This window comes from Amblyomma mixtum, chromosome 3 (genome assembly GCF_055824585.1).
Source record: "Amblyomma mixtum isolate Tamu chromosome 3, ASM5582458v1, whole genome shotgun sequence".
NCBI classification, from domain to species: Eukaryota; Metazoa; Arthropoda; class Arachnida; order Ixodida; family Ixodidae; genus Amblyomma; species Amblyomma mixtum.
In genome coordinates this window covers 162443446-162456578 of record NC_143014.1, presented here as the reverse complement: position 1 = coordinate 162456578, position 13133 = coordinate 162443446, and the positions used below count along the sequence as shown (strand labels likewise).

At 51.6% G+C, this 13133-nt stretch overlaps 1 protein-coding gene across 1 annotated transcript; it reads left to right on the top strand.

Moving 5' to 3' along the window:
- Window positions 1-3833: 3833 nt before the first annotated feature.
- Window positions 3834-6264, top strand: LOC149352555 (uncharacterized). The gene is made up of 2 exons (XM_089577198.1): window positions 3834-4686; window positions 4791-6264. Exon 1 carries the CDS (start codon window positions 4083-4085, stop codon window positions 4599-4601), a length of 519 nt encoding a protein of 172 aa, XP_089433324.1. The 5' UTR covers window positions 3834-4082; the 3' UTR covers window positions 4602-4686; window positions 4791-6264.
- Window positions 6265-13133: the final 6869 nt, after the last annotated feature.

Below are 13133 nucleotides of genomic sequence, written 5' to 3'. Positions count from 1 at the left end.
AGTTATTTCCCTCTCATGATCCGGATCTGCGGTCACTACCTGCCCTAAGTAGACATATTCTCTTACTACTTCCAGCACCTCGCTACCAATTGCGAACTGCTGTTCCCTTGCTAGGCTGTTGAACATTACTTTGGTTTTCTGCATGTTAATTCTTAGCCCCACCGTTCTGCTCTGCCTGCCTAACTCATTGATCATGCTTTGCAGTTCTTGTCCTGAGTGGCTTAGCAAGGTAATGTCATCAGCAAATCGCAAATTACTCAGGTATTCTCCATTAACTCTTATCCCCAACTGTTCCCATTCCAGCCCCCGGAATACCTCCTGTAAGCAGGCAGTGAAGAGCATTGGTGAGATCGTGTCTCCCTGCCTGACACCTTTCCGTATTGGAATTTTATTGCTGACTTTATAGGAGAACTATAGTAGCTGTGCAATCGTTATAAATATCTTCCAATATTTTCACATAACACTCTTCCACACCCTGATTTCGCAATGCCTGCATGACAGCTGAGGTTTCCACTGAGTCAAATGCTTTCTCGTAATCAATTAAGGCTATATATAGGGGTTGGTTATATTCTGCGCATTTCTCTATCCAGACAATTTATCCTACATCAAAATTCTTTTGATCACAACCATGTAACAATGGACAACTATGGCATTGTATTCGTCAATCTACATGCAGACACAAGTGAGTATACAGCTAGTTGGATCCATTCAACGTTAGCCTGTGAGTTAGTGTGCGAGTGTGTGTTAGCAAATATCCACTTCGAAACAATCGCCAAGCTTTGCAGCACTAAAAAGATAAATATTTAAGGCGAATGGGCAACTGTGCCCTGAAAAGCACAACCGATTACATGTGCAAACGTGCCTTTGAGAGAGAGGAATGTTACGGAAGCATTACACAGCCATTGTTTCACATAAAGCCTAGACCGTATGTCTGCCTCTAACAAAAGTAAAAGCTAATTATTTTCCTCATACTTTGCGGCTCGCGAGGCATGTCATCGGGTGGGGCGCAGTCACAACAAGATGCCGCCAAATGCCTTGAAACGACGCTCAAGATAACACGGAAATGACTGCACGACATTGCATCCTGCTCTCCGCTATATATTCCAGCAGTTATGATTAAGCTGCCAGCGTCTATGTGTCTACGTGGCACAATTGGTCGCGTTGCGGAAGGACCATGGATGTAGCCGAGGCGGAGCGTCGTGCTCTGAACGCTGCTCGTAATGCGGTAGGCAAAAGCCACAAATATGCGGTGTTTCGAACATAGGGCGAATGATCTCGAAACGCTGACCGCTAACGCGCTTCGCGCGGTGGCTCAGTGGTTAGGGCGCTCGGCTACTGAGCCGGAGTTCCCGGGTTCGAACTCGGCCGCAGCGGCCACGTTTCGATGGAGGCGAAACGCAAAAGGCGCTCGTGTGCTGTGCGATGTCAGTGCACGTTAAAGACCCCAGGTGGTCGAAGTTATTCCGGAGTCCTCCACTGCGGCACTCCCACTTCCTCCCTTCCTTTACGGCGCGGTTCGGATGTCCACTGAGATGTGACTGTTACTACGCCATTTCCTTTCCTCCAATTTTTTCAAGATGCTCAAGCCCATGACATCACATTTCTCACACCGTAAAGCTTCTTGCGACTCTGCCAAAACCAAACCACAATTGTCACCCACTATACGTACGCGTGGCAGCAGCATTCAAATTTGCTAATGCAACAATTGCAGAAGCGAAGTGTGGGCCAAGTGGCTCTCGGCATTTCCGCTGGTGTAATCACCATTATTTTTTTTCTGTTATTAACGCATTGCGAGGATGATGCGTCAGTCTGAGAATAATACAGTGCCTCACTAACAACAAAGTTTCATAACCTTGCGTATTACTGCATGGGCTATACAATACATACATGCACGCTGCATGCATGAACAAACGCACTAGTAAAACAAAATAATAAAATAAAAAATTTGGAGGACGCTTAATCCTCAACTGACAGCGTCTTGCAGCGCTGCCAGGGAGTCCACGGAATGCCACCGTCCGTTCGGCGCGACGCCTTGTAGTACGTTGGACAAATCGAACATTGGTTTTTGAGAAAAGGAAATAAACAGTAATAGTCTCCCTTGTCTTGATGGACAGCCGAACCGCGTGTGATACGCAGCCCCCAATTAAGGTAACGGGTTCAATTCCCTGCCGCGAGATAGGCTCTAACTTATATATAGTACGTTTACGCCGCCCGAAATGCTGAATCGTGCGACAATCTGGTAATGCTCGGCAAACGAAGAGATTAATACCTGCTGATCATTACTACTACGACGCTTGCGCCTTTTATACCCGAGAAATGCATCAATTCCAAATAACAAATCACAAAGCCTTGCAAATGCTTGTGCACTGAAGAGAAGTTTATTTGGTCCCAGGAGCATAAAGGGGACAGCCGTCCCTCTACAAAACAGAAAAACACATTACGGCGACAGATGTCGCCCGATGCGCACTCATACTAGGGCACCCTAACACATACAATCACAGCATCGTAAATGTCCAAAACACAAACTGGAGGGCACGATAATTTCCTGCACCCACCGGTGCACGAGCTGAACTACTACTACTACTTCTGTGAATGAGTGGAAGGATGAAAAGGGGGAGTGACACGGGTGTGCCAACACTGGTGTGTTGGCACCGTGCCCACTGCCTGCGTGTCATAGAAAGGGGTTAGGGGAGGGGAGAAAGAAGTAGGGAAAGAGAGCGCGCCGCCGCATTGTCCGTTCCAAGTGGCACATGCTGCCGCCTCAGGCCTTACAGCTGGCCGTAGAGGCCGGTGGCCTCCAGGAAGTCGAGGAGCAGCCGGAAGGCCTTGGCAGGATGCTGGATGGTGTCCGCCGGGATAGAGTAGTTGTTCCTCATTGCTGGATGGGAGGCCCAAGAGCCGGAGGCCTGTCGTCAGGACGGCTCTGAGGGCCAAAAAGGCAGGGCACTCACACAGGAGGTGATGGAGCGTTTCCTGAGGGTCCGAGCAGTGGGTGCACCCAGGGGAGGAGCTGAGGCCATGGCGGTGTAGGCGGGAGCCTGTGTTGGCGCTCCCCACCCTTAGCCTCAAGAGGAAGCTTCTATCCTTGTTGTTGAGGCCCAAGGACGGGAGCGGCCGTGGTGGCTGGCCATTGGCCACCCGAGGATCTGGATGGTCTAGGAAAAGATGTCTCTCCACGATGCCCCGGCGAGGTCCAGGGGGCAGACAGCAGAGGAGAGGGGGGTGCCTGGAGCATGGGCTGCCTTGGCTAATAAATCCGCTGTTTCGTTGCCACGGACACCGATGTGGCCAGGAATCCAGGACAGCCGGATGCGGGTGCCCCTGGAGCAGATGCGGTCCAATCTGCTGGAGAGCCTGCGTACCATGGGTGGGCCTCTGAAGGGCCTCTGGAGTAGCTGGAGGGCTGCCCTGGAGTCGGTGTATACAGCTGCATCGCAGACGTCTACACGCTCTTCCAGGATGTCAGCTGCCAGGTGGATGGCAGCAAGTTCTGCCATTGTGGACGAGGCCACAAATGGTAGCCTTGCCTGCCTGTCTATCTGGAGGGATGGGGCAGTGCAGCCAGCAGCAGCAGAGGGACAGCTTCCTGGTATGAAGGAGCCATCCGCGTAGAACTGGACCACTCCTGGGGGGTCGTCCATCAGCATGGCGGCCACCTCCTGCTGAAGGCCCACGGCAGGTGTGTTGCGCCTCGATCCAGGGAGGGATATCTATCCCATACTGCTGACCCTGGTCGGGGCGAGGAGGGAGGGGAAAGGCCTCAGCCTGCCGCCCAACCAGTCGCTCGAAGTCCTGGGCCATCTGGCCCACGTGTGAGTTGGGCCTGTCGAGGAGGCGGTCCAGGAGAGGGCGATCGTCAGGGGCATTGTGAAGGCGCTCCACGTGACGGAGGACGGTGCGCCGGGTCAAGAGCTCCATGGGCCAACTGCCCGCCTCTGCCGGAGTGGCAGCCACAGGGGAGGAGCGGGAAAGCCCCAGGCATAGGCGTATGGCCGCCCGCTGTTTGCGCTCGATGGCAAGATGCTGGACCACGGTGAGGTACGTGGACCAGAGGAAGGGCGTAGGTGAACTGCGGGACAGCCATGGCACGGTATAGCCGCAGGCCCAGTTCTGGGGTGATTCCCTTCGCCTTGGCCAGGAGGGATCGAACTGCTTCATGCACCCTGGAGGCCTGGCCCAGGAAGTGCCTGACTGCTGGGCGCCAAGTGAGCCGGGCATCGATGCGGAGCCCAAGGTACTTGACCTCCCGGCTCCAGGGTAGGCTGCGGCCCCCCATGGTGAGGAAGGTGGAGCCCTGGCGTGCCCCCACCCTGATGTTCAGGAGCATGGCTTCAGTCTTGGTGGGCGATAGGCCGAGCCCAGCACGTGCCAGGAAGGAGCTGACAGCGTCAATGGCCTGCTGCACCGTCTTGATGGCCTTTACCCTCTGTCTGCGGGGACCCCTGTACCAGATGGCGATGTCATCCGCATTAGATGCCCACATGGATGGGAAGCAGGGGGTCGTCAGGCAGGAGTGCAGGCAGCAGGGCCAGGCCTGCATTAAACAGAAGCGGACTGAGGACGCTGCCCTGGGGGACGCCTTTCCAGATGCCCCGTGGTGAGCTGGTTCCGAGACGGACGCGTACCTGGCGGTCAGCCAGAAATCCTTGCACGTACTACAGCAGGTTGCCAGAGATGCCCATGATGGTGAGGGCCTCCAGGATTGCCTCATGGAGGATGTTGTCAAATGCGCCACGTATGTCGAGGAGAGTTAGGCATACAATGTGGCGGTTGTGCTTGGCATCCTCCAGGGTCGAGACAAGGTCTGCAATGGCGTCTGCTGTGCAGCGGTGGCGACGGAATCCTGACTGCTGTTCTGGGAAGTGGCCGGTGACTTGGCCAACCCAGGACAGCTGCTCCAGGGCCATGGCCTCCATCACCTTCCCTGGGACAGACGTGAGGGAGACTGGTCGGTAGGAGCTGATGGCCGTTGGGGGTCGACCCGGCTTCAGGATTGGGACAACCAGGGCGGTCCTCCATGCCTCTGGGAGGTTCCCGGACTGCCACAACTGATAATGGCGCTTTGTGGTGTGTGTCTTCTTTCTGTCCTTGTTTCATTCTCGTGCGCTCGTTAAAATGTATGTGGCCAGGAGGCTTGCCCCCAGTTCCCCGACACGTATATTCCACGAACCATTGTAGGTTCACTGCTTCCTTACGGAGCTATTTATATAGTTTTTGTAAAAGCCGTAGTTATTTCTATCGTTGATGTTAAAGCGATAGTTTGCACACATCTGTTAACTCATATTTTACATGTCAAGCGCTGAATCATAACGTTTTTGAGGCAGAGCCAATCATTGACGGCATTTAATTATGTCCAGTGGTTTGCCCATGGTTTGCCAAATTTGCCCATGGCGAAAGAAGGCTTTCTCGCTATGCCGCCAAATATAGCGAACCGTGGAAAATAATGTTTTTTTTGCGTTTAAACTTTTTAGAGCGAATATTCTTGCAAAAAAATTGTTAGCGCTTGAAATACTACACTTCAGAAGCTTCTGTTTTCGCATTGTGAAAGACAAACGTTTCACTGGCGTAGTCTGCTACTGCGGGTTCGCGCCCTATGTTCGTGCACAGGCCAATGAAGCTATGCTCGTGCCTTGCGAAAGTTGCCCGAGCCCTCGCTTTTCTATGAGAAACTAGATTGCACGCACTAATTTCCGGCTCTCGCCATGTCCTGGCGCTGCGCTTATAGATTTTACCAAGAAAAACATGAATTAGGAAGCGGAAACCTGTCCTAACACAAATAAGTGACGGCCGTGTGCTGATAAGTGCAACATGCGGGTACTTGCGTGAATAAATCTATGAAGTGGAAGTCGTTCCTGCTTGCAATGCGCGGCCACCGCAAGTTTTCGAAATGGACCAAACGCAATCCTCGGCGAGTACGGTTTACATAAGTTGCGCTTGTCGAAGTATTTTGCACTTTTTAAAGATAGTGTCTCCGATACTCCAACGCGAAATGTGCAGAGTGGTCATAACAGCAGACTGTTGAGTTCAAAATTCACAAAAAAGAAAATTGTTTCCTTCCTTCACCTTTCAGTACGCAGTTAGCGCAGGTTCCCGCTGAGCAAACCCAGCTTGCTGCGTAAATGGCTCCCAGCGAGTGAGCAAATGGACTTCAGATATAGGAAGCACCAGGCACTATGCTCAGCTCACTTCGAGACAAGCGCCCTCGGATGCTTTGGATCTCAAATGAGCGGCGTGCGCAGCTGGACAAGTACACCACCACAAAGAGCACGGGAAGGGATATAGGAGGGACTGAGAGAAGAAAGGAATGAAGAAGTGCCGCAGTGGAGGGCTCGGAGGAAGAAAATAACTCTAGAGAGGCGGTTACGTCACATTTTTGTTGCGAAAGCAACACTACGGTAGCCAGTTCGCCTCGTCGCGTAACGGCGCCTGTCTCCTCGTAACGGCGCAACGGCCATGGTCGCACTCGAGCCATTGCCTAGCAACCGCCGCAGCTGTCGGCGTCTGGTCGGCGCGCCACCTGCACCGGCGCTCCGCCGTCGCGCCGGCCGCGGAGCCGCTGCCGCTCGCTTCGCCAGTTGTGCGCATGCGAGGTGTCGCGTGTACGCCTCGGAAATGTCCATCGAGGTGGGGCTTTATGGAGAGCGACGAGTCGGCTAGACTCTAGCTGTCGCAACACCATTTGGTTAACCAGAGTTAACCACCAGCCCATTTTTTTTTTTTTTTTTGAAGCCGGCTGCCCCCTTCACACCCCTACTTGACCGCAGTCTTAGCGTGCTTGCGCATGTGCAGCAGGCAATGCAGCAGACGACGACGACGCGCTCAGCGTTACTATTGGCTGCGCCGCGGCGTCCAAAGCCTCCCTGCGTGGATGGATGGATGGAAAAAACTTTATTGTTAAAAAATTTCAAGTGTTCTTGACCCTTACGGGTCACTAGCTGGGCACCGTGGTCGATCCTTGGTCCAGGATGCCGCACTTGACTGCTGCCATCGTGGCTCGGCGTACGAGAAATCGCTGCGCTTCCTCGCCCTCACTGGCCAGCAAGTGCTCCCACTGCATCACACTCGGGTTGTTTATTCTTGGCTCTAAGTCTGCCATAGGGCAGGTCCATGTGACATGCTCTAGTGTAGGTTTACCCTGACACCACGGTCATTCGTCTGCATGTTGTGTAGGGAAAATCTTGTGAAGTTTGTGCAGGTGTGGGTAGTTTGTAGTCTGCGCCAGTCTACCGCCTCCTCTTTGGTGAGCCTTTTGTGTGGGGCTGGGTAGCGTTTCCGCTGACCCCTGTAATGATCGAGTATATCTGAGTACGTGGGGGTAACTGGGTCAAAGGTGCCTGTGGTGCAAAGTGTTGAGTCGGCTCAGTTGACGTACCCTCGAGCTAACTCGTCTGCTGCCACGTTGCCCCTCATCCCCTCATGTCCGGGAACTTTGTGTCTTCTCGTCGTGTGTAGAATATGATTGGCGATTCTGTCGATCCTGCCTCTTGTGTAGTTTCTACATGCTTGTTTGGAGTCCGTCCTGTTGCGTTGCCGTGCGATATTGCCAGAGCAATGGCGGCTTCTTCAGCTGCTTCTATGTTTGGGTTGTTTATCGTTACGCTGGTTATTTCTTGCCCTCCTTCGTTTGTTACAACGGCGATCGTTTTGCGTTGGTATCGGTACTTGCTGCGTCCGTGTAGACTACGTTGGGATTGTCGCTGAGTTTCCTGGTGAGTGCTCGGACTCTGGCTTGTCGCCTTTCATGATGTATATTGGGATCCATGTGTCAGGGTATTGGTCTTACCCGGATGTTGTTTCTGTCTTCATTATTAATCTGTTCCTTGTCTCTTTGTGTGCCTAGAGGTAGCCGTAATTTCTCCAGTAGGTGTCTCCCCGTTCTGGTTTGAGTGAGTCTGTCTAATTGCGCACTACGTTGCGCTTCTCGTAGTTCGTCGAAGGTGTTCGATACTCCCAGGGCCATAAGTTTTTCGGTTGGTGTGGACATTGGAAGTTTGAGCGCCGTTTTGTACGCTTTGCGTAGTATGGTGTCGATTTGTAGTCTCTTGCTTGTTTAGTTCGTGGTAGGGGAGGCTGTACGTTACCCTGCTCGTGACGAGGCTGTCTATGAGTCTGAGGGTGTCCTGTTCTCTCATCCCCTTCTTTTTACTGCTGACTCTTCGCACGATTCTGGCGACTTGCTCTGTTGTATTCTTAACAGAGGCGATGGTTTTGCTGCATCGTCCTGTGTTTTGCAGCCACATTCCAAGTACCCTGACTTCCGTTTTCTCAGGTATTGTCTCGTTTCCGAGTTTCAGGGTGATTTGGGAGTCGTACTTTCGTGCACCTTTTTTTATTCTTACGTATTCTGATTTTTCTGCTGAGCACGATAATCCTCTGGACCCGGCGTATTGTTCAGTATGGTCGATCGCTCTTTGTAGCCGCTCTTGTTTAGCTGCTAGGGAGCCTGTGGTTGTCCGTATTGTTGTCATCAGTAGAGACCGGATTTTAGGCAAATGCCTATTTTTTTCAACGCTTCGTAGGCGCACCATTTTTACATATGAGCACGAATTAGGTGTTGACAATACGTTTAATACTCTTTTTATAGTGCCTATATGCCTATTTTGGGTGTCAGTGCCTATAAATGCCTATTTCCGACGTCGGTGCCTAAAAATGCCCTATTTTACAGAAAAGGGGCCTGAAATACTCTGTGGTTTTGCTTTCAGATTCTTTTTGCTTTCACCGCCGCCGCGGTGGCTCAGCGGTTGTGGTGCTCGGCTGCTGACCCGAAAGACGCGGGTTCGATCCCGGCCGCGGCGGCTAGAATTTCTTTGGAGGAGAAATTCTAGAGGCCCGTGTACTGTGCGATGTCAGTGCACGTTAAAGAACCCCAGGTGGTCGAAATTCCGGAGCCCTCCACTACGGCGTCTCTCATAACCTTAGTCGCTTCGGGACGTTAAACCCCATAAACCAAACCATCTTTTTGCTTTCGAATCCATTTCGGTTTTGAGTAGAACACACACGTGGCAACATTAGATGACCCCGTCAGTTGGCTGTGGTGAGCGCTGCACCTACGACGGCTGTGTACACAATACCAACCACGTCAGCCGAAAATATCGAAGCAACCTTTTTCCTATTTTCTGCCATTTTATCGTGGCACCACTTTGGCTTTTAAAGTGGTAGTTCACCAGATGGCACCACATTTCGGAAAGTATACGGAGTAAGTTATAGGTTCGACCAAATAATTCCCAGTTGGTTCCAATTGAAACCAACTGTAAAATGTTCCATAAACCTGCTGGAAACAGTTTAACTGAAAAAAAATTTCCACCTGGGTAACCTGCCTTATTTTCGTTCCTTGTGCCCCAGATGGTGCTTGTCTGCTATTGCTTACATAGCTTCAACAGTGATTTCTAGATGGATGATGTTTATTTTACCATGGATCCTCGTGGATGTACGTAGACCCTTGCAGAACTATGATTCTTTTCGGTATATTCCGCATCAAGCAGCACTGCGTGTAACATTTTCTAGCATCTAGAATTTATGGTTTCCAGACCCTTCTAATGGCAAGCACCATTTGATAGTCGCGTGGCTTCAGTTACGTAAAGCCACAAACTATAAAACACTGTTTACACAAATGACAACATATTTATTAATGATGAAGCATCGTGTATGCCTGCAATAAATAAGTTCAATTCCTGTGTGAGCGGAGACTGATCTCATTTGTCAGATGCTTTGAATTGACAATGTTTCTATCAATTTCTAAATACATTGCCTCCTGTTAAGGTGTTCATTGTACCTACTTTTGTACACGACAAGCGAATTGTTTGTTTCGAGGTATACCAAAGTGTTTTAAAAGGGTTGGTAACCGTCCCTTTTGCTTTGCTGGAGCATGTGTATTGTACGAAAAGTTGCGTGACAGCCTTAAAAAAACGACTTCTAATGTTCGCACCTTGCTTAAAGGGCCACTGCCCAGGGTCCGGACATTTTTGAAAAACAAGCCCACTGCATAGATGAGGCATCGAAGATAACCTCTGCAAAATACTAGAGCCATGCGCGCCCCGGAAAGCTGCGAAAATTCAAATCAAAGCCCGCTCGTTCTTTCCTTCAACAAAAACGGGCCCGGCCCACTACTCTGAACCCCGCTGACGTCAAGGGGGGCTACTTTCGCTGAAGGCACTCCATTGGTGCATCGTTCTGACTGACGGGAGAAGGTTGGGCGTAGCCTTGGCGTCGCGTCGTCTGCACAACGCTTTCCGCAGCGCCTTCTGTTCTGGCTCATGCCTACAAACCCGCATGAAGGAACAAAAAAAAAAAAAAACTGCGGAGGGAGCGTGCGGCGACAGCCTTGAACTCTTGCCATAAAAAGTAAAAAATAGTAAAACTGAGGAGTTGGTTCGCCCCCCCCCCCCCCCCCCCCCCCGCCGTGATCACGTCACGAGACGCTCTGCGTGCGCGCTCCCTTCTCAGTTTCTTTTCTTCTATGCGAGCCCCCCAAAACAAGGTTTTAATTAGTAGTGCAGCAGAGCCTTTCCCTCGCTCGCCCACTTGACCGCTCCGCACACACACCGCTTATCTTTCGTGCATCTTGCGTACGCCTTGACTCCAATGAATGACATATGCTTTGGAGCGGAGAAAAGACACAAACACACAGAACACAAACACGCATGGAGAAAAGCAAACGGGCGGTTGCCGGGTCCGCGCTTCGCCGTGTGTTTCGAACACAACTGACTTCCGCCCCTCCGCTCGTGAAACGGTGGGGAGGCCTAAAAGAAAATGAAAAGGTGGCTTGTTAACTGGGAATGACAAACAGATGTATGAAAGGATGCGCTCGCTAACAAGTCTAGGTGGTCGAGCCGATCGCGCCTCTCGATCGTTCAGTGTGCGGAGAAAATGCAAAAACCAAGAAAAGAATTCTATTGAAGGCGGGGCCATAACGTCGCCCTGTGACGCACTCCACAGACACCACGCCTCCGGCTTACACCGGAGAAGGAAGGGGTGATTTTGCCTTGCCGAGCCTACTCGACGAGGAGCGGGAGAGAAAAATTTCGAGGAGGGAATGGAAGGAGAGGAGGCTCGCTCAAAGTGAGGTAGAGAGTGTTTGGAATCATGGGGTGGGCAGGGGCCCTTTAAGGTCCCAAATCATTCCTGCTGTGTTTTTGTTTTATTTTACGGCAGATATTGCGCGCTGAAGTCCGGAACTGTGTGCACTTTTGATAAAGTTTATAGTGCCTATTTTTCTCCGTTAGGTGCCTAAAATGCGATTTTAGCCGCCTATTTATGGCGCCTAAAACGTGTTTTTTAGTGCCTAAAAATCCGGCCTCTAGTCATCAGCATTCATTGCGTAGCTGATGCCTTCTATCTCGTCGAGTACTTTCGTGAGTCCTATCATCGCTATGTTGAATAATAGCGGTGATATTACTGAGCCTTGCGGGGTACCTTTGTTTGGCACCGTGAAGCTCTCCGATCTTGTATTTCCGATGCCTATCGTAGCCGTTCGTTCCGTCAGAAAGGCTTTGACATAACGGAAGGCTCTGTTTCCACAGTTTATGTTACTGAGACCTTCCACGATGGCCGCATGTTTCACGTTATCGAAGGCTCCCTTTATGTCGTGCCCGGAGCAGATGACGGAGTAAAGAACGCGTCACTATTTTGTGCGAGCACGTGACATATGGCGGTTCTGTGTGAAAACTTTCCACGCCAAATCCCCCTACCCCCGTATTCAGGAATGTTAAAGTCGCACTTCCTGGATGCGACAAATGCATCAAGTAGCCTTCATGAGCTGACGTGCAATCGTTTCAAAGGTTTCCCCTATCTAATTGTAATAACGCGCGCATGGCAACTCATTGATGCTACGCGAGTTCACAGTTATGTCAGCCTCTCACTTAAAAATGTGGTCCGCTCCACTCGATATGCGAACATGAAGCTGCTCAAGGTCTTGTAAGTGGTAAGTAAACACCTTCACTGTGAGCGCTGGCCTACGAGGTCATTTTTAGTCACTGTCTCGCATGAACCGCGAGGAAGGGACAACCACCCAGCACAGTAGCCGTAACGAAAATGCTTTATTCCGAATATCGTCCACGAAAACTGCGCTTCGCGGAGTGAAGTTCAACAGTCACACCAAAACGGCATGTCAAGACGGTAAGCGTTGTCCGCTCGCACGGCTGTGCACTGCATAATCTACAGTAGCGGTATGTAGTAGGGTAAGTCGTCCTCCTTTTTCGTTCCTAATTCGGCTTTGGGCGCTCTCGTTACGCCGCACACCGTAACTTATTAACAATGGGGTCTCGCTACACACGCAGACGCAACTGCACAGAAACTGAAAGCACGCCGTCACGGTTCCGGCAGCGGAACCGCTTGTTTATGCGGCTGTGTTGTGCACTTACCCTCGCAGACTTTCCAATATCGAAACCTTTCTTTTTAGACTAGCTATCTAGCGCTGGCAGACGTGTTTGTTGCGTTCGTCCGTTCGGAAAGGGTGCACGGCGAGCGGGCGCGAACAGCGGCAGTACGTACTTGTGCAGTTGGGTACCGTGAAGCTCGCAAATGATCTCGTCCCACACCTTGGATCCAGCGTTCGGAGGCCGTGTGAGCGGACGCGCTTCACATGCGCTCCGCAAACTTTATCCTTTACGACCGGATTAACTCATTCTAGCCATCTGAAACTAGTATCATCAGCTTTCGCTTCTCGTCAGGAACCTGCCGATACCACCTTTTCCCGGTTTGGACTACCACATCAAGAGGCAAGTCCATATCTTTTCCTCGCAGCGCTGCGATACGAGCCTAAGCCTCGCGGCGCAGCAGCCACCGATACCGAACGCCGCTAGAGACGCAGCTTCGCGCTTGGACCACCGGTGCGTCGGCGCCTCGAAGGCGGCATGAAACCCATTGTAGTAGAGGGAGAAGACATAGCACCCTCGGAACTGACCTCTACCAACGGCTGGCGATCAGCGCACGACAAGCGATGCTCAAGTCGCAACTCCCCTCCCACCATTACTCCGAATCTGCCTCAAGCCACGGCCGGGCGCCTGCCCCGGCCGCCCCAACTGTCTTCCCTACGCCACCCCAAGCTACCCATCGACGATCATAAGATCATCCTCTGTCCCCGTGGCGGCCTCAACCTTCCGACCGTGAATGGCGCTGTGCTTCGCGATGCCATT

Excerpts from the sequence above, each read along its gene's own strand:
- LOC149352555 (XM_089577198.1), top strand. The coding sequence starts at position 4,083 with ATGGCACGGTATAGCCGCAGGCCCAGTTCTGGGGTGATTCCCTTCGCC.